The sequence below is a fragment of the Plectropomus leopardus genome, chromosome 18 (genome assembly GCF_026936395.1).
Source record: "Plectropomus leopardus strain MGB_pleo_1.0 chromosome 18, ASM2693639v1, whole genome shotgun sequence".
NCBI classification, from domain to species: Eukaryota; Metazoa; Chordata; class Actinopteri; order Perciformes; family Serranidae; genus Plectropomus; species Plectropomus leopardus.
In genome coordinates this window covers 29,107,448-29,134,104 of record NC_142193.1, presented here as the reverse complement: position 1 = coordinate 29,134,104, position 26,657 = coordinate 29,107,448, and the positions used below count along the sequence as shown (strand labels likewise).

General features: G+C 40.4%; 2 protein-coding genes across 2 annotated transcripts; one reads left to right on the top strand and one right to left on the bottom strand.

Annotated features, from left to right (window-relative positions):
- The first annotated feature begins 2,326 nt into the window (after positions 1–2,326).
- On the top strand, positions 2,327–16,720 carry LOC121956690 (CCN family member 1). The gene is made up of 5 exons (XM_042505049.2): positions 2,327–2,535; positions 6,317–6,530; positions 8,567–9,007; positions 9,448–9,626; positions 13,384–16,720. The coding sequence occupies exons 1-5, from the start codon at positions 2,485–2,487 to the stop codon at positions 13,687–13,689; spliced, it is 1,191 nt and encodes a 396-aa protein (XP_042360983.1). The 5' UTR covers positions 2,327–2,484; the 3' UTR covers positions 13,690–16,720.
- Positions 16,721–18,082: 1,362 nt separating this feature from the next.
- Positions 18,083–26,586, bottom strand: ddx39ab (DEAD (Asp-Glu-Ala-Asp) box polypeptide 39Ab). The gene is made up of 10 exons (XM_042505731.2): positions 26,431–26,586; positions 24,593–24,809; positions 24,027–24,154; positions 22,305–22,581; positions 22,087–22,205; positions 21,187–21,318; positions 20,821–20,930; positions 20,440–20,584; positions 19,029–19,176; positions 18,083–18,635 (listed from the first exon to the last, which is right to left on the bottom strand). The coding sequence occupies exons 2-10, from the start codon at positions 24,798–24,800 to the stop codon at positions 18,619–18,621; spliced, it is 1,284 nt and encodes a 427-aa protein (XP_042361665.1). The 5' UTR covers positions 24,801–24,809; positions 26,431–26,586; the 3' UTR covers positions 18,083–18,618.
- Positions 26,587–26,657: the final 71 nt, after the last annotated feature.

Below are 26,657 nucleotides of genomic sequence, written 5' to 3'. Positions count from 1 at the left end.
GTGACTGAAACAACCAATCAGGAACAAGGAGGACTTGGACTGAGGTAAATGTAGAAAAAGCTCACAGGTAGATTCAGCAGAATAACCGAACTGTTTTAACATCACTGATGGAAACATTCAAACATGTTAATGTGTAAATAATTAACTGTGTAATAGTAACTCACCATTACCTCAAATATATGAATTAACTTTACCTCTGACCCTTACAATAATATATGAATAATAATAATTATTATGTTTTTTCTTATATACATATAAATATATATATTCAGACATTTCTGTGTATTTATTTTTCTGTCAGTTATTCCAATTTAATGGTATAACATGAAAGGCATAAAACTGAGCTAAGGGTGTGAGTGCTTTTAGAGTGTGTTGCTGACATGCATGCATGTGTATATGTGTGTGTGTGTGTGTGTGTGTGTGTGTGTGTGTGTGTGTGTGTGTGCAGCATGTGCAGGGGGCGATTTCGAGAGGATGAAGGGGGCTGATGGCACAGATGACTGCAGGCATCTCTCTGCTTAATGACACATTTCAGGGGAAAACAATAATTAAAGCGCCCACAGTCCCTCTCACTGGCTTTCAACGGGCAGCCCACTGCGTGTGCCTCTGCGAACACTTAAATGTCATGTTGGAGAGCACATACATGTGGGGTGTGTGTTTAAGCAGGGACACTCAACTTGCTTTGCTGAGGGGGACACTTTTGCAAAATGGCAGGAGGTCAGGGGCCAGTCACAGCGGCCCCATATGAAGGATTTTTGAGCATTTCTAGGATTTTAGCATGTTTCCAGGATTTTGGGAAGTATCAAGGATTCTATGACTTTTCAAGGATTTTAGGATATTTTTAGGTTTTTAGGAAAATTCAATGATTTTAGGACAGTTCAAGGTTTATAGGACATTTATAGGATTTTAGGTCAATTGTAGGATTTTAGGCTGTTTTTGGAATTTAGGAACTTTTAAGTACATTAGGACTGTAGGTAATTTCAGGATTTTACAGGATATCAAGGTTTCTAGGACATTTCAAGGACTTTAGGACATTTCTCTGATTTAAGGACATTTCTCTGATTGTAGGATATTCCTAGGACTTAAGGACATTTTTAGGATTTAGGGATGTTTCAAAGATTTAGAATGTTTTAAGGATTTTAAGACATTACTAGGATTTAAGTCACGTTTCTAGGATTTTAGGACGTTCCTGGGATATTATGACTTTTCTAGTATATTAGGACATTGCTAAGATTTTAGGACATTTCTAGGATTTTAGGACATTAGGGTCCTCTGCCGTAGGTGCAGGGGATCCTCCACAAGCACATTTTTGATAAACAAGCTCTATTTCTATGCTGTTTTATGCGCTCTGGTACCTTATGTTCATTATATGTAAAAATTCCTAGATCACTTTATATTTATTGTAAATTAAAAAATGGTTAGGGGGCCATGCAGCACCCTATCGGGACCCAGATTTGGCCCGTGGGCCGTAAGTTGAGTATCACTGTATTTAACCCTCTCACACTGAGTGTCAGTGTGCATCAGAGTGTGTGTTCGCTGCCAGCTCAGGTAGTGCAGATGGCTGGTTTCCTGTGTGCGTGTCTGCGGGGATGACAGGAAGATTATTCAGGCGGTGCTCACCTCCGCTCTGCACTCTTCAATGAGGAACTAAATGAAGTAAATTTTCGTGTGTTTACGTGTGTGTGTGTGTGTGCAGAGAGAGGTGGCCTGGGAACCTCTGAGTAGGTAGAAGGGATATGGGGGCTAAAGACAGGATATGGCGGGAGGAAAAGAGAGTGATGAATTGCACTGGAGATTATCATAATCATTTTCAACATCACTATCACTCAATCACATGCAGCTCCAAGAAACACTCTGCTCTCCTTGTATATCTGTCCCGCTCTTGTCTAAAAGTATTTTTGCAAAGCGGGGGGAAGGAAATTCCTCGCTGTTTTCCATGGCTGCCCCCAGTATTAATGTAGCACAGACTAGCAGCTGAGTATATTTATTTTACTTTTCACAAAGCAGCAGCCGGACAGAGCTGTGCGTGTGAAAAGAACTTTAAAGCATCGAAAATATTATTTTCGCTCAAACATAAATAAATAAACACCCAGAAGCCAGGTCCTCTTTGGAATGTAGTAATTCTGAATTTTTATGAATGACTGCATTCATGCTCGGCCACGCCCCCTCCCCAAACCTCAGCTCTCCGTGTTGGAGCTCCAAGCCCCGCCCCCCGGGATACCTTGGGCGCTCGCCTGCCTCCTGATTGGCCAAAGGAGGTCTGGGGTGGGCGTGGCCTCCATAAAAAGCACGGGGCAGATATAAAAACGAGTCAAACTTTGATCGGTGAAAATGTACAAGTGATGGGAGAGATTTGAGGAGCATCGCGCGTGTCGGATTTAATCTTTTGTGGACAAAAGCTTTTGTTTCAGAGCCGGTGGAGGATTTATTTTCTGTGATATCAATATTTTTCCTCTTTTTCCTCTATGTGAATCAGCTGACAGCATGGGGATACTGCTATTATTTGCTGTCTTGCAAGTGGTGACAGTCGGCTTGGTGAGTGCATGAAGTTTATTTTTATTTATTTATTTTACTTCATGTGAGGAATAAACCCTCACGTGCCTGCTCTCTGCAGCTCCAGAAGCGGATTTGAGCTGCTGCTGCTGCGGTCCTGTGGTTGAGCTGTGCAGTGGTGCATGTCAAAATAATTAAATTAAATCCACCATTCAGCTGCACACAACTGATCAAAAACTGTACCTGTTATACACTAAAATTCTCCTGTCACGGATCAAAGTTTGACTCCAACATTTGGTGAATCTGCGGTAATATCTGCAGGTTTCCAAACTGGGGTTCAGGGGACCACCTGAGGTCCTTGGGGGATGCTTCAAGGGGTCCTCAGCAAAACGAGAATTCAGAAAACATACTGCAATAAAAAATCTCTATTATATGTAAAAGTATGCAAATTATAATTTCAAAACGTACTCGGTGAATTCAAAGTGTTATATTAATGTAAATAACACTATTTCATTATTATTAATAACGTAGACATGTGTAATTAGCATTTTACTGTTGTTGCTCAAGTCAAGCTAATTTTAAATATACTAAGTTTATACATCTTTTAAATCACTTCTTAAAACTAATCTGTTTAGAAATTTTAGAAAACTGATCATTTTAAACATTTTATTATTTTTTAATCATCTTATACTGTCACTAGGGATTTTACTCTTTTTTATTTTGTATAATTCTAATTTTGTTTTTTTTTTTATACCTCAGTGCAAACTTAGCTGCCAACTTTGCTGATCTGCTGCATTGATGATATTTATTTTACTGTTGGGGTTGCTATGAAACTACATGATTTATTTGCTTAAATCATGCAGTTTTAAATCTGGGATCAACCTTGTTAACCACCAGTAACTTTGTTTTGGAAAGCACTTAAATAAAGTTTATTATTATTATTATATAGCTAGGTGGTTTAAACTGTATAATAATGCATTGTCTTATAAGATCTTCTTATGTTTGTACATGGGCGTGGATTTTTGGGGGGTGTTCTGGGGGACACATCCCCTTCAATATTTAGAACTTGTAAATTCATCCACCCTAAAAAAACATTAAAGTAGCAGAAGTTTTATGATTGTTTTGTGAAAAATTAAAGACTTTTACATCATAAATTGATGCACAAACACACAAATTGGTGCATTAAAATTTACCAGAATGCAGGAAATTAAATGTTAGATGCTCAAAATTATCTGGTGGCGGACCCCGACACCCACTGGTCCATATATGTCGCCTCTACAATGTTGAAACAAAACCTTGTCCCTGTGTTTATGTACATAAAAATGTAGTTAAACTAAGTGGAGTAAAAAAGTAAAATTTTTCCATGTGAAACATTGTGAATTAGAGCAGTGGTTCCCAACTGGTGGGTCACAGTCCAAAAGTGGGTCATGGGTCCATTCTGAATGGACCGCAAGTTACTCGTGAACATTTATTTTGAAATTTACAGCGCATTTTTTTGTGCCATTTCTGTTTATTCTTGCAAAATGTTTTATTAATTTTTGTTCTAAGCCCAAACATTGTTTACATTTTGTGAAATAAAATTGAATATATGATTATTTATAGTATTTGGACTTTGAACTAAAGATTAATCTCTGTGACTGGACCAGTTAGGAACGACTGAATCAGTCCACAACTGCCTGTTTCTAACTCCATATTTACAGTTTAGACGTTTAAATCTAAATAAACTGACAGGAACTAATTGTCTGTGTGTTAAAAGCCTTTTTTTAACCTGCTAAAAATGTCACCAATTCACACTTTTATCAAAATAAATGCACATAAGCGTCTATCGTTCTGTACTGTAGATCCAAAATTACACTACTGTAATATTATATGAGATAAAAATAACATGAACTCACCGCCCACTATAAATATTATCTGACTTATGGTTAAGGAATCAGGTTGTAGTCCAAAGATGATGCTAAAAATGGAAAGCTATTGTGTAATGTCATATCCTTCACAAAGGTGGGCACACGGGGACCTGGTCTGGGTTTAGACAGCGTCAGAGTCAGGAAGGGATCTTCAGGTGATCTGACTGTGGACAGCTCTCTGTGATCTCTGCTGGGAGCTGTTGGAGCGACTCTGGTGTGTGTGTGTGTGTGTGTGTGTGTGTGTGTGTGTGTGTGTGTGTGTGTGTGTGTGTGTGTGTGTGTGTGTGTGTGTGTGTGGATGGCAAAGAGGGGGTGGGAAACAAAAGATGTCGGAGCAGGAAGGTGGGGGCGGATTTTGGGTCAGAGAACGCACCTTTCATCCCGCCTGGCCCGGCGAATGCCAAGCGGAAGGCGACAGAGGGTTACAGATATCCCTGAGGGGCTTTGGGACAGTGCTGGGCATTCAGCGAATGTTTAAGCCTCACACACTTTGAGGAATTTCTGTGATCTGTGTAACATGAGTCAGACTATTGTCCTGCTCGGTCTCCAGCGTGGCTCCACCTTAAATGCACTGTAGGAAAGTAGTAGTCGTAATAATAATAATAATAGTAATATTTATATAGCACCTTTTACCCTTGAGCAAATTGGTTTAATTTGATTTTTTTTCAAAATCATGGGGAAACAAAGGCAATGAGCAACTTGGTGAGAAATGTCTTGTAATTTTCAAGAAATACTATTTTTTACAAGCAAGGGAAAAATTTTACAGAGAACTATATTTATCTCAACTATTTCTACATTAATTACCATTTTTCTTTGTATTTTTTACAAATTTCTTGCTAATTTCTGGGTAATTTCTTCTTAAGAAGCTCATTGACTTGCTGCCTTTGTTTTTGAATGAAATCAGGAATATTTGCTCAGATTTCGAAGGGTTAAAAACAGTCTACAAGTGCTTTAACAGACAAAGCAAAAGCAGAAATGGGATACTAAGAAGGCAAAACAGAAACATACCTTCTAAACACAAGCGAGATGAGAGTTAGCATAAAAGTTTGACTTTTTTCCCTTTCTTTTTATTTATTTATTTTTGTTGCTTGTGTTTATTGATCTTTTTTTTCTTTTTTGTTCTTTTTTAATTACGGTTTTGTCATAATTATATATATTTTTTGTGCTCTTTTTTTTAAGTGGCAAAGTGGGAGTTATATTCCAAATCAATAAGTACCTTCTGGGAAGTAATATTACCTTTGAATATGTACTTAGGAGTGTTGAGGATGAACATGAAAATACCAAAACTATGTTACGCATGTGAAGTTATCGTGACCATCTCTTCTTCATGTCAAATAAATAAAAGTAGAAAAAAAAAAATAAGAAGGCCAAATAATGCAACAAGAGGAAACAAAATGTCAATATAAAATAATTCAAACAAATAGACCAAAAACAACAAAAGCATTAAACCCCACAAATAAAAGGAGATAAAATAAATCAAAAAGAAACAAAATAGGTGAAATAAATAAAAATAAATATAAATAGAAAATAGAACTAATAGAAAAATGATCATAAAAGCCCCAATATTCAGGATAACTAACACTGTGTCTCCTCCTGTAGGAGGCTGCATGGTTTTGTGTTAGTCGAGTTAGTGAGTTAAGATAAAATGAAAACAAGACGACAAATAATGCAAGATGAAGGACGCAAAATGTCAATATAAAATAACAAAAACAAATAGCAGTAAAAACAAAAAAAAAACAAATAAAATAAATTGGTAGGTAAAATAAAAAACAAAAAAAATTAAAAAATAAAACAGAATAAAAGGAAATAAAATAGGTAAAATAAATCAAATTAAATTAAAAAACAGAAATAAAATAAATATAAAGAAATAAAAGTGCAAATATTCAGAGAAGCTAACAGTGTGCCCTCTCCTGTAGGTGACAGCTGGCTGCCCGGTAGTGTGCGAGTGCCCGGCGGGGCCCCCCTCCTGTCCCCCGGGGGTCAGCTCGGTGCCTGACGGCTGCGGCTGCTGCAAGGTGTGCGCCGCTCAGCTCAACCAGGATTGCCACGAAGGACGACCCTGTGACCACCATAAAGGCCTGGAGTGCAACTACGGCAACGATGTGGGCCGTACCCATGGCATCTGCAGGGGTACGTACCACAGAGAGCAGGGGGGGAGGTGCAGGGGGGGAGTTTTTGGGTTGACAGAGTTTGGGGTTTAGCGCAGGGTTGAGTGAGGGGATGTGTAACTTCAGGGTGGGGAATCTGGCTTCCGAGCCGAGCGGCTGGAGTCTCTCTTTGATAGGGGCTTCGGGTTTGAAGCCCGTGCCACGTCTCAAAAACAGAGCACCTTCATGAGCTGCGAGTGAAACGTGGCCAACTTTGGGATTTATATAAGTAGTTCAGTGTGTACACAAACAGCCTCATGAAACACACGCACGCACAGTGGTATTTTTATATGCGTGTTTATTTGGGGGTGTTTCTAAATAAAGGGGGGTATCCGGGGTGTTGCATGGGGAGTCCCACTCAGAAAGCGAAGTGGACGGACATTGTAAACAAGTCAAAATTCCTGTCTGGTCTAAGAATAGAGCTCACTTCATGAATCTGCAGATAATGTGTCTCTCGCTCTCTCCTCTGATCTCGGCTCATATTAAAAGATGTTTGTTATGTTTTCACTTTTCACCAGCGTTAAAGTTTTATTTGCATCCAGAATATCTGCTATGTACGGAAGCAAATACGAGACAAAAGTAACATCCGCTGAATGTATATGTTACTAATTAAATTAAAACATTTCTTGACTTGCAAATTCAAAATCTGAAATTGAACACATTTTTTCAAAATTCAAAAATTCAGATCCAAAAATTCAAGTTTCAAAATTAAAAAAAAAAGAAAAGAATTTATTTTATTGCTCAAATAAAACTGGTCAAATTCAGATAAAAAAAATAATAATTTGAAAAAACAAAATTCAAGCAGCTTTTTAAAATTGACCACAGCTGAATCCAAAGAATTGAATTCAGAACAAATATATTCAGTAGGTGTAAAAATTCAAATAGTTACGTCTCTTATTTGCCTCTATAGATTGACCCTGCATGTTTAGACCAATCGGATTTGACTTAAGCTCTATTTCAAAATTTTCTACTTAAATTCTTAGATCTGAATTTGAGAAACCTGAATTAAAATTTTTTTTTTACATTATGAAACTATGGATTTTAAGACATCGATTTGTGTACGCACACACTCACACAAAAATATTTTAATTTCAGTTTTTGAAATTTAAAATCAAGAAATTTCACAATGTAATTTCAAAGAGGTAGACTCAGAACAAATATATACAGGTACATAGTTTTCAAAGTAAAATATTTTAATGCGAAGATTTTTGATGTTTTAATTACAAATTTTAGTACTGAGTGGTTGTTAAAATTCCCAAATATTTATGTGCCTGAAAGTTTTGACCAGATTTGACTGATCAATTTGAAAATGTTCTACTTGAAATTTTAGATCTAAATTTGACCGACTAAATTTAATCAACTTGAATCAAGTTTTTGAAATTATGAAATTTGTAATTTTTGGATCTGAATTTGTCAACTAAAAAAAAAAAGTAAAGACATTTTTTGGCTGTTAACCCTTTGAAACCTGAGTTATTGCACTTAGAAACATGGGCAAGAGGCAACAAGAAACTTAGCAAGAAATTAGTAAAAAAAAGTTTTAAGGAAATTACTTGGAAAAAAAGCAGAATAAATAAATGAATAAATGTTAAAAACACAAACAAAAATAAACAAGAAAACAACCTAAAATGCTGAAAAATATAAAGTGTATGTGTTTATTTTATAATAATTTAAAATATGCAATTATCATAATTATAAATATAGATTTATGCGCGTTTTTTCCTTTTTTTGGGTAATTTTCTAATAACCCTCTTTTTTTTTTTTTAGAAATAATTTTAAGTAACTTTCTTGTCACAATTTACTAATTTCTTGGAATTTGAGGGACACTTCTTACCAAGTTGCCTTTACCCCATGTTTTTGGGGTCACATAGGTTGTGAATGGCACCTGAACGCAGCACAAGAAAACTGATGTTGATCCAGGTTTGAAAGAGTTAAAATCGAATTATTTTATGTTTCTCGTTTGCTTATTTGCTGATGTGTTTCAAAGTATTTTGACCAATCTGTCTACTCCCTCTCTCGCAGCCAAGGCGGAGGGCCGCTCCTGTGAATACAACGGGCGGATTTATCAAAACGGCGAGAATTTCCGCGCTGGTTGCAAACACCAGTGCACCTGCATCGACGGGGCGGTGGGCTGCGTCCCCCTCTGCCCCAGCCATGTGCCCCTGGCGTCCCCTTCCTGTCCCGCTCCGCAGCTGGTCAAAATACCCGGCCAGTGCTGCCTCAGCATCGACTGCCACAAGAGCTCCACCGTAGTGCCCCCGCTGCACCGTCGACCCCAGCCTCCAGCTTACCCGCCTTACCCCTTCATCCCCTACCCGGCGTACCCCTTCCCGAAGCCTTACCCGAAACCTTACCGGAAGCTGTACCCCTACAAACCCAAAAAGGAGAAGGACGCCCTGGGCAACGAGCTGGTGGACGTGGGGCGCAAGTGGGACAAGCCACGTGGAAACAAGCACCTGGCGGGTAAGCAAAGGAGCCGCCGTGTCGCCTCAGAGTGCCGCCTGTTTCCTCTACGCAGTAAAGCATCATGTTTATGTTTTAGTCATTTTAGCCCCCTGACGCACAGACGGCCTCACTGTGGGCCGTTTCCTCCGCATCTGTGTGTCAGCGTTTGTGTGAGGCTTGTTTTCCACTGGCTCCTTGCACACCAGAGGTGCTCTCACACAGCACATACCTCTGTCACCCAGCTTTCCCCTCTCTGTAATCACCTCCTCTGTGCGTCACTGTTGCCTGTTCACTGAATGAGACCAGTGTGCTTTGCATCTCTGGACCTCTGCGTCTCCCTCGCTCTCCCACCGGCCCTTCGCCCCCCCGCGGCTCCGCTTTTGCTGATCTTGCTTCTCTGTCTCTGACTCTCCGAACGTCACATTGTCCTCTCACATGTCCTCTGTCTCATCTCTCAGCCTGGAGGCAGGTGGGAGATCAGTGCGTGGTTCAGACTACTTCCTGGTCGCAGTGTTCCCGGAGCTGCGGGATGGGCGTCTCCTCCCGTGTTACCAATGACAACGCCCGGTGTAAGCTGATCAAGGAGACGCGTCTGTGCAACATTCGGCCCTGTAGCTCCATGTCTGTCCCGGTCAAGGTGAGGAAATATGTTCAGGTGCTTTTAAGTACTGACACACTACAGAGGGGTCGTAATTAAACACACGAGGACATGGAGGACAAGGACCTCAACAAGAGGTCAAATCTAGCACTGTAACTATAACCACAACAATAACGATGTGAGCATCCACACTGATGAACGATGGCGTTCTGTAAACATAAAAACATTTTGTGGCCCAAGAATGATCCAAACGATATCGTTCTGCACTTCCGTCGTAGTTGAGTTTGGACCATTTTTTAAACTTTCTCTTTTATCTTTATAATTATTGTCCTTGGTGTAGACGGCCCTTTAGCCACTAAACCACACGGCATTCACATAACTCTGAACTTCGTAAAAGTTCGCTCACGGTCGCAAAACTGTCCAAATATTCTTTACTTCACACTGTCCGCACAAACGAGCCCTCAAAATAATCCTCAGAGGCTGACGAGTCCAGCAGTGTATCGCACAGAACGGTACAATACCAACAAAAACACAGACTCAACAAAACAAAAAAAAACATATTACATTTACAATTTCAGTTTGTTAAATTTTGGGTTTGAGCCTTTGAAATCTGAGAAAATTAACCTGATTCCTTTCAAGAACATAAGGAGTCATTTTACAGAAGATGACCCAAAATATTGCCAAGAAATTACCTAAAAATCTGCAGAAGGAAAGAATAAAAATAAAAGAACAAACAAGGAACTGACCTGACCGCTAAGAAACACTAAAACATTTTTTTTTTTAATCTAGAACATAATTTTAAATACATAATTATAAGAATTATAAATACTGTTTTCATTAATTTTTTTCCTTTTGTTAAAATTTTCAAATAATTTTCTCTTTCTTATTTCTTTTTCAGGTCATTTTTCCTTTTACTGGTTTCTTGCAATTTGCAGAACATTTCTTGATTAGTTGCTCATTGCCTTTTTTTGTTGTGTTTTCAAAATAAATCAAACCGATCTGCTAAGATTTTCAAAGCTTAAAATGCGAAACACGATTTTGCAACTACTGTTTACCTCCATTCTTTATTGTGATACGCTCGACTATGACGGTTCTGTGCAAAACTGGCTGGTTCAGATAGCACTACGGTTCCAAGAATCCTAAATAGAACCGGTTAAAGAACCAGAGCTAATTTAAAGGGGCATTAAAGGTAGAGATTGCAGTTCTTCCTCTAATGGACCACAAACACGCGGAGCAGCCACCGTGCTAAATAGATTCAGGAAACGGTTGCTCTCCAGGGGTCACATTTTGGTATTAATATCGTGGCGTGGGTACAGACTCACTCACCCTGGATCCTGGAGCCCGTTCTGGTCCGTTCGGTCTATTCATGGTTCTGTTGCTGCGAGGAAAATGTCCTCAGCAGGACGACAGCGGAGCAGATTTAGACCATGCGTCCTATCTGCAGCCTCGTGCTCACTTCATGGTCGTCCCGCTGTAAATGAAAATAATAAAACAGTCAGTTAGAAAGTTTGTGAAAAACTCACTTTACGGTGCAGAGTTTGAGTTTGCTTACCTTTGCACAAAAACTGCAAACGGGAAAGCAGCCTGGCTCAGTCTGAAGGTCATAAGCTTTGTCTACGATCACCTCTAAAGCTCAATAGGTGCGTTTCCATTAACCTTCAAACAAACTGAAATTCCGAATATAAAAAAACGCCTAATGGAGACAAGTCAATTTTTAAATAACACATTTATCACAAAAACGTTTTAATGCTTGCATGAGGTGCAATATCAGGCAATTTGAAAAAATCATAGTTGCAAAACTGCAATGGAGACACTTTTTTGGCTTTTCTAGGTCACATGATGCTATGTCTTTGTGCTTGTCAGTAGCAACTGGCTCCCATGATGCAGCAGGAGCTACAAGATCTGTTATTGCAACACATAACTCTGAGAAAGTTAAGGCAGATCATCAGAAAGTTTTGAATTCACATTTCCTCTGTGAAATTGTGGACTATCATCTCCCAGAAATCCCTCATACGTGGCCGCTCCCACATATAAGGGGCTCGCCTTTCCATCATGGCTCCATAACGCGCCTACGTGGCCTTGGATTGGAAATAATGACGGCTAGCGTGATGACTGCAATAGAAATAAAGCTGCTAATGTTTTGAACATCCATCACCATGGTTACTGGGATGTTATCAGAGGAGAGGTCACGCAGCATCACTAAATGGAAACAGTCATCTCACAATTGCATTTTATTTTGAAAATATCGCTCAAGTTTTGCGCAAATCCCCCAATTGTTATACTATAGCATCCTTTTCTGTGATCTTTTTAGAAAAGAAGAATTCATTTTAGGTTACTGAAAATCACACCAGCTCTATTTTTATAAATAACACACAGTGAAATGTGTTTTTTTACATAAATCGCAGAACTTTTCAGAGACGTGACAGAGTGGAGGTTTGCATCTCTCTCCCACGCTGACCTCTGACCTCTGCGGCTGTCAGCTGCACTCAGCGGCTCTCTGCTGTGTGATTTAAACAGCACTCGATTCGCCCACTCTGTTGCTCTCTCACATTTCGTACGCAGCGACGCCCTCAGAAACGCTGAGCCTCTCGCCGTGAGCCACTCGTGAGGCTGATGGGTTGTTATGCACCTGTTTCGCCGCGCTCTCCCAGTGTTTGCAGAGCTGCTGTGGGTGTTAATGTGTGTCAGTGTCAATCCGTAACTATCGCTGGTATGCTCCTCTCTCTGCCTCTCAGCCGTTGCTCTGACCTTTAGTTTGTTTTTCTCCGTCTCTGTACTTAACTGCTTTAACTTTGTTTTTCATATCTCAGGGCTTAAGTGGGGAGTTTTTTTATTTCGCGGTGCGGTGTGGCAGCTTTTAAATGTGATCCTATAAAGCTCTATCTGGAAAGAGTTGCCTGAAAGTTTTGTAAATACATTCGTACTCCCCAGAGCATGAATCATTCACATGAACCTGACGCACACAAAACATCCTTTTACATCGAGAGCGAAAGAAAAAGCATTTTCTACCATGCCGAAGAGTTGCCGTGTGGATTTTTGCATGTCAAATAAATTTAAACAATCCAGAGCTAAAGGGTATTTTTCGGCCTGGACCATATATTCACGTTTTTGTGTCTAAGTGACTCATGAGAACAGTTGAATTGGTCAAGTATACAGTTGTGAAGTAAAGAGTCCTAAAACACGAAAGTCCGTTAGCCTTTTAGCGTGTCCGGTTCCCTCGTCTTAAAGCAGCTTTACAGCTTTGCAGAGTCACACTCGAACTTGTCGATTTATCTGTTTATGATATTTTCAATCGTGTTTTAACGTGCTTTAACAGTGTTTGTAGAGGTGATGCTGTCGTGCGACTGTGATGTAGTTCGTGTATAGCCTAACAATAGCTTTTGCTTCTGGCGATTTCATTTACGCTTCAAAACACCCAAAATTGTGTTCATCTGTAAATATTATCATGCTGAACAAAACATGTAAGTCTCATAAACTCATAAACGATGACCGAAAATCCCATTCAAAAATCCCGTAAGGTTTTTGTCGAGGGAACCAGTGCGATGCTAACTTCCTGGTTGGCCTACAAAAATACGTCATCCCTCCACCGCTCTATTGAGCGAGAACAATGGCCAAGCTGCAATGTAACCACTCAGCGCATGTTTGAAACGTCACTTTACTTTCACTGTAAGTGTTTGTTTTTGCCACTTTTCCCGTTCGTTAATCTCTCTTTTTTGGGGGGTCATTTCTTCACTGGTTTCTTCTAAAGTTTTTAAAGTGTTTTGTCTTTCACTCTCTCCTCTCTCTACGTCCACAGAAAGGAAGGAAGTGCTCTCGTACCCACAAGGCGCCTGAACCACACCGCCTGTCCTACGCCGGCTGCAGGAGCACTCGCCTCTACAGGCCAAATTACTGCGGCGTGTGCAGGGACGGCCGCTGCTGCTCACCCCGTCGCACACGCACCGCCAGCGTGACCTTCGCCTGCCCTGATGGCGAACGCTTCAACAGGTCCGTGATGTTCATCCAGTCCTGCAAGTGCAGCGATGAGTGCAACCACCTCAACGAGGCTGCCATGCCGCCTCAGCGGTGGCTCTACGGAGACACGCACAAGTTCATCGACTAGTGGTACCGCCCCCTCCTGACCGACATTCCCACACCAAAAAAAAAAGACATTAACTCCCCCATAGTGATCCCTGATATAGAGTAGCTGTCCTTAGTGTATCTTTGAGTAGACGCAAGCGAGTGTGTCTTTTCTGAAAGATTATTTGGGGAAGAACGGGGAAAAAAGCGTGAATCAAACGGACGCAATTTAGCTTGGAAAGAGCGAGCCCCTGCTTTAGTGTAGATAAGAAGTCGTTCTGGCGTGACCAGACTTCTACAGACTGCGCCGAAATCTTTATGGATACCGCCACGTTGCCGCCAAATGTCCTTTGAACTCTGAGACTTTTTTGGGGGACGCCGAAGCGATAATGGTTTGTGTCTTTTCGTCGATGGTGTCGCATCGCAGTTACTGACGCCAAAAGAAAGCTGGTTGGATGTTTCTTTGGAGCCAAATATGAAACCCGCCGGTGCACTTCAATAATTCGTACCGATAAACCAAAAACTCATGGAGAGACTTGACAGCAAAGACTGGGATGCTCAGAGGATGGAGGAGCATCTCAGATGTTCTCCCAGGAGCGTGGCTCGTGTCTTTTTATGGTATTTATTCACTGGTATTTATTGCTGAGACAGACGTGATGACACAGCGGCCTGCCACCAGGGAAGGCGGCGCTGCTATGTTTGGAGCGCCGGCGCGGCTGAACGGGGACAAAACAGCTGAGAGCTGTCAGCCACGAGAGGGAGAGGAGGACTCCCACAGATCCGGGGCTCGACCCCGGAGGTCACGGCGGTCAGAGCGCCATATCTAATGATGGATGATGAAGGCTACAGGAGAAAAAGACAGAGTTGAACCTGACGGGTCGAGGCTTTGTGCGCATTAGCGGGGGAATATGTCAAAGGTTGTTTACACAGCTGGACTCATCCCCTGCCTCGCCTCCACATGGGACTGAGACATTTAGCAAGCACCAGAAGAACAAGCCTGGGATTCTGGCGCCGAGACGTCGACCGCCTAATTCGGCGCAAATTACAATCCTGACTCGGAGGGGCGGCGAGAGAAAATCAGCCACTCTCTGGTTTTGCTGTAAAAATAAAAATTGAAAACTGCGTGTACCGGGGTAAACATGTAATTTGTGACTGGCGGGTGGAACCGCTCTGGTGCCCAAATCGGGCCTGTAATCGAGCAGCACGCAGGCTCGCAAACAATAACTCATGCTCTCGTGTTTAAGTGGGGTCTGTTTCTGAAAAAAGAAGGCTGTGTTGTCAGTTGACGTCAGTGTCAGGGGCGGAGAGGAGCTTTACGGCCCCGCAGAGGACGGGGCCAAAGGACATGTTGAAGGACTTCTGTGTTATTCTCTAACTGTTGTGGCCAAAATCATTTTCTATGACTGAAGAACCCGAACATCTCACCTGACTGGGACTTGGGTTCAAGTTCACGCACCTTAAGACAGCCTTGATTCATGACCTTTTTTCTCACGCAAATGTAATACGGAGGGACTGAAAGGTCGTTTCAAACTGATTTTTGTATTTACACATTTTAAATGGGTGATTCTGGATTATCTGAAGCACCATTTTATCATTTCAAAGATGTTTTCTCTTGTGCCATAAAGCGGGGCTGCAGCTTACATTGTTTTCAGTATCGAATAATTTGCCAATTACTTGATCGATGAATCATTCGGTCTTTTACAGTGATACTCAACTGCCCAAAATCTGGCCCCGATAGACATTTTCTAATTCAAAATAAAAATAAAGTGATTCACACTGATCACACACACAATTGTTTTTGTACTTTTAGTATACATACAGTGCCAGAGTGCATAAAACAGCATTAAAACAGAGCTTGTTTATTAAAAAAAGTGCCAGCGGAGGATCCCCCGTACCCCCTGACAAAGGTCCAAACAAGCCCCACTGTCCTAAAATCCTAGAAAAGTTATGAAATTCTAGAAATATGCTAAAATCGTAGAAATGTCCTAAAATCCGAGAAATGTTTGAAAATCCTAGAAATGTCTTACAATTTGAGAAATCATCTTCAGTCCTAGAAATATCCTGAAATCCAATAAACATCCTAAAATCCTAGAAATGTCCTAAAATCGAAGAAAAGACCTAAAACGCTAGAAACGTTCTAAAATCCTTCTAGAAAATCCTAGAAAAGTCCTAAAACCCTTGAATGTCCCAAAATCACAGAGACACGTGGAGCTGCTGTGACTGGCCCCTGGCGTCCGGTTATTTATCCCTGGTCTTTTAAATGTAAAAAGTGAAAAATGTCCATCGTAGTTTCCTGAAGTCCAAGTTGACAGCTTTAAAGGTCTCGTTTCGTCAGTCCAAAACCCAAATATAGTTAGTTTAATACGATATCAAGAAGAGAAACACAAGAAAGAATTTTTTGCATGAAATTAAAAAATTAAAAATTACTTTGACGATAAATCGATGATCAAGTTATTTTTGTCGAATGGATTAATCAACACATCGTTGCAGCTCTAGCCATAAAATAGTGGCTTTGTTTTCATTTTCATGTGAAACTGGAAGATAATTGCCTTTTTGCCATCTCCTGGCTACTGTAGACTTTGTTAGTAAAGAGATTTGAAGTCTGAGAAACTTTAACAGTGATTACAAAGAAAAAGTGTCTTTCATTGCTATTTTCTTTTTGTAGATGCTGTGGTTTTGGTACTGTATGTGTAGTTTTGTTGGACACTATAGAGCAGCTATGTACAGATGCATTGTTACCTTTCTTTGTAGATCTATCTGCTGTATAAGGGCCAATCCGTTTACCCAGTTATACTGACGTAGTCCATGTTTAGTTTAGCACTGAACAGAGCAGCGTTCAGATCCTTTATGAGCATTAAGTGCCAAGTTTTGAAAGCATGATGATTGTATTTCTACTAGTGTACATTAATACCATCAGTAATAATAAAGTCATGCCTGTAAAGATTACATATTAAAAAAAATAAAGATGTGATCACACGTTCCTCACAACTGCTTCTGCTGGAAACTGGTTGGATTTAAAGAGTTGGAAAGAGTTCATCATTTTTGCATTTTTAATAAAGACATTTTCACTCCTACACTCGGCGTCGAATGATTACAAAAGTGATACTTATTGTGTAGATGAAATTATTTAAGTTTCAGTTAATTCTCTGAAAGATATTTTACAGCCATGCTCGCGGCTCTGAGGCTGTAGGTGTGCTTTGGGTTAAAACATAGTAAAGGCGTCTACAGGTAGCAGTCACAAAAATGTAATGCTTTTAAGGGCCTTTTAAAGATAATTTTGACCTAATTTAAGACAATTGATCAAATTCAGATCTCTTTTCTACACTAATGTCGGTTATTAAGATTTCCAAAACTGTTGTTACCGAAAGACAGAACCAAAGCAGTTAGTAATGTGAGTATTACTGCAGTTTTATGTGCTTGGCTACATCTCCTTTTTCTTGTTTGTTTGATACCAGCTAACAGGCAGAGAGCCTTTAAACACGTGTTCGCTTAATAAACAAGAAAAGTTGAATATTTTTGGTTCAATATGAGCCACGGTGCATCAATGTAGCCTTTATAAGGAGTCAGATATGAGCAGTCCCACCGTGTTTTCAGTTATTAACAAAGGATGTGCTGCTTGCACAAATGAGCCCATACACGAAAAACTACACACCCCAAGTAATATTTGTGCTGTTTGGGCTTTTCTAGAGATTTTAACAATTAAGTAGATATCTATATGTCAACAAAAGAAACATCATTATTATATGAAAGTTACCTTTTTTTGGAGTTTGCCTTCACCATGTGCTCAGGGAGGAGGGTCAGGAAGTCAACGTCATGTGACAGGAAGCACTTTGGAAACTTTTTTTTCTTAAGCACACTTTAGGTGGTCTGCTCACGTCATTGATATAAAAATACATGAATAACCTTGAGAAATTTATTTGTGAGTGGAAAATGAAAAAAATGAGTTGAGTTTATCTACATTTTATTAAAAGAGAAGTGCAGGTATGAAATTAAAGACAGTATTGGGTTCAATGTTAGGTTTAATCAAATTATTAAATTATTAAATGATTTTTACTTTTGAAATGGGGACTTTTCACGCAGAAGTTGACTCTTTTTACCAAAATGAAATTAAGATCGATAAATTAAATTAGATAAAATGTATGTGGGAATCAAGACCTCACACTAACATTTTAAACTGACTTTTAGGGCCTAATATTTATGAAAATTTAAGACATTTAAGACTTTCTCAGGACCTGCAGACACCCTGCAACATTCGTCATGCTGCTGTGAAAGGCTAACAATAACACAGTGCCATGCATACATTTGCTTCTCCACACACACAGTGAAATACAATTTGACATTTTGTGATTGCAGTTATGTGTGAAATAGTTTTTTAAACCTCAAAAATGATACTAATGACATATTTGTATACAAATCGGCAAATTCACCACCAGGACTCCACTTGGAGACTTCATTTATTGGAGGCATTCAATTTGAAATTCAAAGAACGAGCTGCCATGTGAGCCAAAATTTCAACCGTCACTACATGAATTTTTAAAAGACTGACTGTTGCAGTGGGGAGAGAAACAAAAAGACACAAAACTTCCTATACAAACTAGTCTGAACATTAAAAAAGGGCTAAAAATCACTGACATGTTCCTCAGAACTACGTTTCTCTACGATTCCCTGAAGCTCTGCCGGAGGCTGAAATTAAATGCAAACAGAGTAGAGACAGAAACAGCCTCACAAGAGACCACGACAGTAAAAATGGCATTTTATAAAAAGTTTTAATGTCATTAAGCACAAAAAAAAAAAAAGACGGTAAAAGACAAATTAAAATCAGCCATACCCCCTTCCCCCCTTTTATGACAATAAAAATAAATGTTTGGTGAACACAGGGAACGAGCAGAGCTTTCAAACAGTGAAATTACATCTACGTCCAAATACAAGACACGAGATCCGTGAAGTGGAGACTTCGGCTCGGCTGGAGGACTCATCTGGACTGCTCGACTGAAAAAGGGGGACAGGAGGGAGGACAGACGTGAGTGCCGCATGTTGAGCAACAGCTGAGCATACCGGCGTTTCAGCAGCAGGTTAAACATGTAAAGAGCAGTTTCCATTTGATGGCAGTTACATGGCAGCGACAACTGCTGCCTCGAGCTGCCAAGATGACTCGAAAGGTTTCTAACGCCGGCTGATTAGCTGCGGGGCAACGTTCAGCTGACAAGATCGCAGCGGATTAAAGAGCCAGCAAACACAACATCAACAATCAGCGGCGATAAAGTGTTGCTTTTATAGTAAAGTGCTTTGAACCCATTAAACCGCAAATCACAATCATTCCCGACAGGCCGCCTTCTGCACCGACATCGAGCGGCAGATTGATTTGGAAATAAAGAGACTTACTGTAGGAGGAGATGTCGATCTCGTCTGGCAGCTCCGCCACGTTAACCTCGAAGCGGTCCTGCACGTCGTTCAGAGTCTTGGCGTCGGTCTCGTCTGACACAAAGGTTATAGCCAGGCCTTTGGTCCCAAACCTGCCGGCACGGGCGACCTGACGGGTTCAGAGAAGACCAGAGCGAGTTAATAATAATAATAATAATAATGATAATAATAATAATAGATAAAAGATAAAAACATCCAAATTAAACACAAAAAGTTAAATCACAAACACATGATGAACCAAACATGTAATACTTAACAAAATGAGCAACTAAAGCCAGCAAACAATGAGGCAATATATTAATATTATATTGATTTTGTGACATGAGACTAGAAACCGTCTTAAATTTTGTTCTTCTTAACATCGTAAGTGTTACACTGATGACTATTTTAAAAAAAACCCTCATTTTGATAAATATTTTGTGAGAGCACCAATAGTTGAGTGAACAAAATCATCATCATCTTCACTTAAAATCAGTGATGCACGATAATGATTATTTCAACAGATACAGATAATCCGATAATTTCCAGATTCTCGTGGCCGATAAACCAATAACCGATAATTTCTTAAAGTTTGTTTTTGAGAGCAGTTTTTTTCCCTCTTATCTTCTTAACTCAACTCGAATTGTACGATAATAATGCCGAAAACGATATTCATTTTGAGTTCCAGTGGAACTATACAGAGGAACATTCCCCAGTGAAAACACAGATCGACGGAAAATCTGATAAATGGCGGGGAAAGAGTTTAAAAAAAAGAAACAAGGGGGAACGCCTGCTGCTGACTGATGACGTGTGGGCTGATCTAGCAGCAGCAGTTTGACATGCAGTATAATGTGTGTGAGCGAAACCATGGCAACACGGGACAAATCAAAGCAAATTATGAGTCTTAATATCAGTTCTATTTATCAGCCAAAAATGTTATTATAAGTCTCATTATCGGCTGATAATTGTTGGATAATAATGGCAGTTTTCTCAGCACTGTTTGATTAAACGTATGTGATGCAGCAGTTTTCTACCCCAAAGTTAATGTACATTATCATTATGACCGTGATTCTGTGTGAATCATAGGCTGCATAAATAAACCTGCCGTGGAGGAGTCACACAAATACTGGGACAGTATTCGAATCAAACTGTGACTGTAACTCGACCAAACTGTGCTTATAAATGTACTGAGACCAAAAACTCACGCTGCTTTTGGACATAAGAGGGTTCCGTTTTCGTCTTTTTAAGTGTTACAGTTTATGGTAGAAACACCAAAAGTAATGCAGACTTCATGGCACGCCACTTCAAAACAATCTTCTTTAAACCAGCTCCGAGGAATGCGAGGACGCTGCAGAGTACAAACATTTCGGGGAAAAACAGGTGCAGTTCTCACCCTGTGCAAATAGGTGTCAGAATCTTCTGGCATGTCGTAGTTGAAGACGATATTGACCCTCTCGATGTCCATCCCTCGGCCAAAGAGGTTAGTGGCGACCAGGATCCGCCTCTGGAAGTCCTTGAATTGCTGATAGCGAGACAGCCTGCGGAGTAAGACGAGGCGGGGGGGGGATTATCAACACAGCTGCTGCAGGCGTTACTGGACTCTGTCCCCCTTTGAAGGCTGTGATGTGTTGAGTTAACTGATGAGGCCTCATGCTCCATAAACATACTTACCATTCAGAGCTCAATGGAGCATATGTTTATGAGAGGAGGTATGTAAGAGGAAGGTGTGTGTGTGTGTGTGTGTGTGTGTGTGTGTGTGTGTGCGCAGTCTCACCTCTCCTCCTGAGCCATTCCCCTGTGGATGGCGATGGCAGGGAAATTCTGCTCCACCAGAAGCTGAGCCAGAGCGATGCAGCGCTGCACAGACTTGACAAAGATCACCACCTAGAGGCAAAGCAAAGGTACTGCAGTCAGGAGGACCAGCAACCCAAAACACCAGCTGGTGGTATCAGATCCTGAATGACTGATTTTAAAAGTACAGGTGGGGTTGACTGACTGAACAGCTTTAACCCTTTGGTCTGTTGAGCGTATTCACAAACATACAATCCTAAATAGCATACCTTAACAAGTCGCAAAAATATGAGTAATACAGCATGCTTACTGCTACAGTGTGCACTGTGGAAAAGCTGCATCACTTTACCTGGTTGAACTCTAACACATCTAGCAGGTCAAACAGCTTGCGGTTCTTCTCGCTGTCCTTCAGCTTGCAGTAGTACTGTTGCAGGCCGTGGAGTGTGAGCTTGGTCTCGTCGTCCACGAATACTTCCATTGGCTGTATGGGAGGAGATCATAAACGGTTAAAAACATGAGCAGCTGTTACTGTAAAAACCATAGGCTTTAAATAAAGTTGGACATGACGGCTCCCCTAAAGTGTAACTTTTCAACCTTGATTGCATCCAGGTGACTGACTGCAGTAAAGGTCATAAAGCCCGCCCCCTGCATGTTAGTGAATGGGAAACACCAAATATATTTTTCCCAAAGATGATTTTTGTCATTGAAGGTAGCTCTATGGAGGACTGAGACTGACAAAATCAAAAATAAATAAGTAAATGTGTCAATAAATTAATGAAAACGCCAAAAATTACTATATTTATTTAATTTCCCATTTTATTTATCATTATATTCATCTTCCCACTGAATTTTCCTTTTTATTTTTTATTTATTCATTTTTAAAAAAAAATTATTTTCCACTTTGCGTATAAAATCATCTGACATATTTTGGCATTGTTTTTATGATAAGTTCGGTTTTAATAAGCTTTTGTGTACTTTTCCGCCACAATAGCCAATCTGTGTGCTCGCATTCAATGAAGCTGCTTGCGATTGGTCAGGAAGGTGTTTTGGCCGGAAATCCTCCACTGCAGATATCGCGACTGTGCAGACTCCGGCTCGCAATGACTTCACCATCGTGAGATGGCAGCGCGCGAATCTCGGATATTTTAACCTTACTTCAGCACAGCGGGGGGAAGTGGGGGCGTGTCGTCCATCTTTATATGCAGCGTATGGTTAAAACTGAGTTCAGGGAACCTCGTAGATCACTTACGTCCTGCATGAATTTGCGGCAGACCGGTCGGATCTCCTTACTCAGTGTGGCGCTGAACATCATGACCTGCTTCTCATGAGGCGTGATCTTGAAGATTTCCTGTACGTCATGCCTCATGTCTGTCACAGAGTGGTCAGAAACACGTAAATGAACACGGGATTAAGGAACCAATGAGAACTGAGAAGAAGCGTCAGCTAAAAGTGATCAGAGGAACTCACCTAGCTGCTCCAACATTTTGTCGCACTCGTCCAGGACAAAGTGCTTGACGTTCTTCAGGGTGAGGGCCTTGTTCCGGGTGAGAGCGAGGATGCGGCCCGGCGTCCCGACCACGATGTGAGGGCAGTTCTTCCTCAGCACATCCTCGTCCTTCTTGATGGCCATGCCACCAAAAAATACCGCTGCCTTTACCGAGGACATGTACTTGGAGAAACGCTCGTACTCTTTACTGATCTGGAAGGCCAGCTCTCGCGTGTGGCACATGACTAATACGGACACCTGAGGAGCACAAACACAGATTCAGACGCTTACAGATACTTTTAAGCAGCAAGAGTGAAACATTTTAACCCTTTCCCAATGCAACAGGATACGTGGTCTTTATTTAATGCAAGTTTTATTCAATTTTACCATCTATGCATGGAGGATTTAACTATCAGAAGCAAGTTAAATATAAACTTCAAATGCAGACTTGAAAAGATTCTTGTTATAGAGATGCACCAGTTCACGGAGCAAAGACTGGCCGATCTTCTCCTTGTTGCCTGCCCTCGGCTTTCTGCTAAATAAAATATCACAGATGGTTACGGCTGATGTTTTTCTTGGAGGCGCTAAAAAGCAGAGCTGGAAACTAATGACGCACCAACGTCCCACGGACAACAGGAACGCATTTGAGACAATCACACCGTCGGGACAAAAGGACGCTGTAAGCTCTACCGACACATCAGGGGACGCGGTTTCCTAAATTTCTTTGATTGAATTTTTTCTCATTCAAGATTTAAAACAGTTCAGACATTTTTTTTGATAATAGACTTTCTGATTTCTACTCTCTGCTCTTGCCGCCATCGTCTCTTGAGCTCAAAACACATTCATGTACCATCCTGCTGCTGATACCATTGTTTCTCATCCTCTGAACATCATGACATCATCTGAGTGCAGACAAATACACACTGGGGCTGCACGATTACGGCCAACACGGAAATCACAGTCATTTTGATCAATATTGAGATCACGATTATTTATTACATTATTCATTAATTTTAGGGACAAAATGAGTGAAAAACGAGTGCATTTGCACCTTATGCTACATTCCTGCTAATCTACTAATCTTTGCATCAAGACAAATTTTAAAATACGGTTCTCCTTCACCTTAATTCAGTGCTTCATAGAAGCAATATACGAAAAAGTATACAAAACCGTAACCCAAAATTAAATCATGCAAGAGCGCCACTTTCAGACACATTCCTGCTAATTAACATCTCACAACATCACTGAAACAGTAAAAAAACCAGCAATTTTCAGTTTAGTATCATGTATGACATAGAAAAGCATCAAATTTTAACATTTAAGAGGAATAAATCCAGCAAATGTTGGCTTTTAAATAATTATTGAAACGATACCAAAAAAACTTACAAGTGAGTTTTTTTTAAAAAATTCTATTTAATAATTACCGAAACAATACCAAAAAGCTTAGTAGCAATTAAAAAAAAAATGCTACCTACATTTTTCTAATCAACTAATTGTTGCAGCTCTATACATTACACAAACTAAGCTTGTTAAACATTTCATTTTATTACAATTATTCATACAGGAGAGTTATTTAAAGTAACATCAGACGTGTTGCTGGTAAAACTAGTTTGACTCAGTTAAAAACTGGTTTTCGGGAGGACTCCTGTTCACCAGCACAAAAACACATTACAATACAAAATAAAACAAACGTGTGTACGAACCTGTCCGTCAACCGGCTCGATCTGCTGCAGGGTGGCCAACACGAACACGGCCGTCTTGCCCATTCCAGACTTGGCCTGGCACAGGATGTCCATGCCCAGGATAGCTTGTGGGATGCATTCATGCTGGACTGAATTAAAAACACACAAATAAGATTTGAGCCGGTGCATTCACTTTTTTGTGAAAACAACAAGTATTTCAAGTTCTGCACATTTCTTTTTTCATTTTATGCAAATTTGGTTGTCATTGTTCTGTATATTTTTACTGACTTTAACTGACATTGTTTTTGTATCTGTTTAGCATCTTTGAGTATTGTGAAAAGTGCTCTATGAATTAAATGTATTATTTTACTATTATTAAGATATGCACAGTGTTCAGACATGCAGCAGCTCTCCAAGTATCATTACATTTTGTATTTATGGGACACATAAATATTCACCGCTCCTGTAAGATGTGCAACATAAAACCTTCCAAATACAATGATAGATGTAACTTGAACAACACTCCACTGGGACGACCTGCTAAACATATTTAAAACGACCAGAGAAGAAAACCAAATGTCACTCACCTTCAGACGGATGCTCGAAACCACAGTCGATGATTGCGCGGAGCAGCTCCGGCTTGAGCAGGAAATCTCTGAAGCCAGAGCTGTGAATGGAAACATAGGAACCCTTCACTTCCTTCTTGCCTGCAGGCGCGGCGCTTTCGGGGGCTCCCTGAGGCTCCTCATCTTCTTCATAGTCGAGCAGCTCGTTGTCAACATCGTTCTCTGCCATTGTATCTGTCTACAAGAGCAAAAAGTAGTTTAGAAACGTAGATTTCATTCAATTCATTCATTATCTTACATGGCTGAACTCACTGCTGTGTTTCGTCAGGAGGCTGTAAACAGGGACACTCAACCTGCTTTGCTTGGGGGCCAATTTTGCAAAATGACAGAAGGGCAGGGGTCCCATATGTGTCTCTAGGATTTTAGGACATTTTTTGGATTGGATTGGATTTCTAGGGATTTAGGGCATTTCTAGGAGTGTAGGGTGGTTCTAGGATTTTCAGACATTTGTCTGGTTTTAGGATACTTCTGGGATTTTTCCATATTTTGTAAATTCATCATTTCTATGCTTTTATGACATTTTTGGATTTTAGAGCGCTTCAAGGATTTTAACACATTTCTAAGGGTTTCTGACATATCTTGAATTTTTAGGGCATTTCTGGGATATTTTAACATTTATCTGGTTTTAAAATATTTATTGGCTTTTCGGACATGTCCTAAGATGTCTGCCCATTTCACGAGTCTTAAGATGTTTAGATTCCTGGGACATAACCTGGGTTTTAAAGCATTTCTAGGACTTTAGCACATTTCTAGGATTTCAGGACATTTGGGTCTTAGCTATGACCTTTGTTGGGGGTGTAGGGGATCCTCCACCGGCACTTTTGTTGACAAACATGCTTCATTTAGCTGCTGTTTTTTTGCACTCTGAAACCTTATGTATACCAAAAACACAAAACACACTTCAGTGTGAATCACTTTATTTTTGTTTTGAATGAGAACATGGTTGGGGAGCAACCTGGCACCCTGTAGGGGGCCGGTAAGTTGAGTATCCTTGTTGTAAACTGAGCCCAGCTGTTGTTGCCATCCTCTGTGCCAGGTTTCACCAAACGTTTAAAGTACATTTCGATAACAAGTTCGTGCAAAGGTGTGTTCATCTCCGCTCTTGTATTTAAAGACGAGTTTCGTTTCGTGTAAAGACTATTACTGTCTGACTCACGTAAACGCTTCAATGAGCATTTGTATTGATGTGTGCACCAACAAACCCACTGTAAGACTGAGGGCCAATGAATGAGACAACGTTGCTACTTTAGCGAAAACAAAGAAGGGACTCATAATTCACAAAATCTACAATAAAAACTGCCCTTTACGCACACATACAATATCACATTTAAATATGATCTGAGTTTAAGCAACACTGTCGGATTATCGGAGCCGGTTAGCCTCTGAGCCGTACACAACACCGGAATGCTATTGTGTTGCATAACCAATGCTAACGTGGCGAGCTAACAAGCTATACGACCAATAGTACTCCACAAATTCAGCCGCTAAGCTACAGAAACAAAGAGATAACAAGTAAGTATTTATAAAGAACTCATCCGCGTGAATATAAAAAGACTATGCACTTACTTATATAACAAATATGAGGAGCAACGGAGGCTAGGCGAAGCTAACTGATGCTAACGGCAGACTACAAAATGCTAGCTATCTCATTAGCATCATTGAACAAACAATGAAGGAGCTAATTCATTCCGGAGTGGCTTATTTGGGACTTTAGCTCAAAATCATAACGTGCAACATTTTGGGCATTTATTAAAGTTTTATTTAGTCTGTAGTTAAAACAACAAAAACCGCATTCTTACCTTTTCGGAGTCTGCTACGCGTCCACCTACAGGTCAAAACCGCATGGGGAGGAGGCCTCTGTTGGTTTATACGACTAAAAGGAAATCCCGCCTCCGCTGAAACTCGTTGATATCATTGGTTGGTTTTGGCGAACTCGGGCACTGATTGGACAAAAACTGTGCCGCAGTCCTCCGCAGTTTAAAAAAGCGGGATACAGCAGCGCATGACTCTGTGTGTGGAAGCCCAG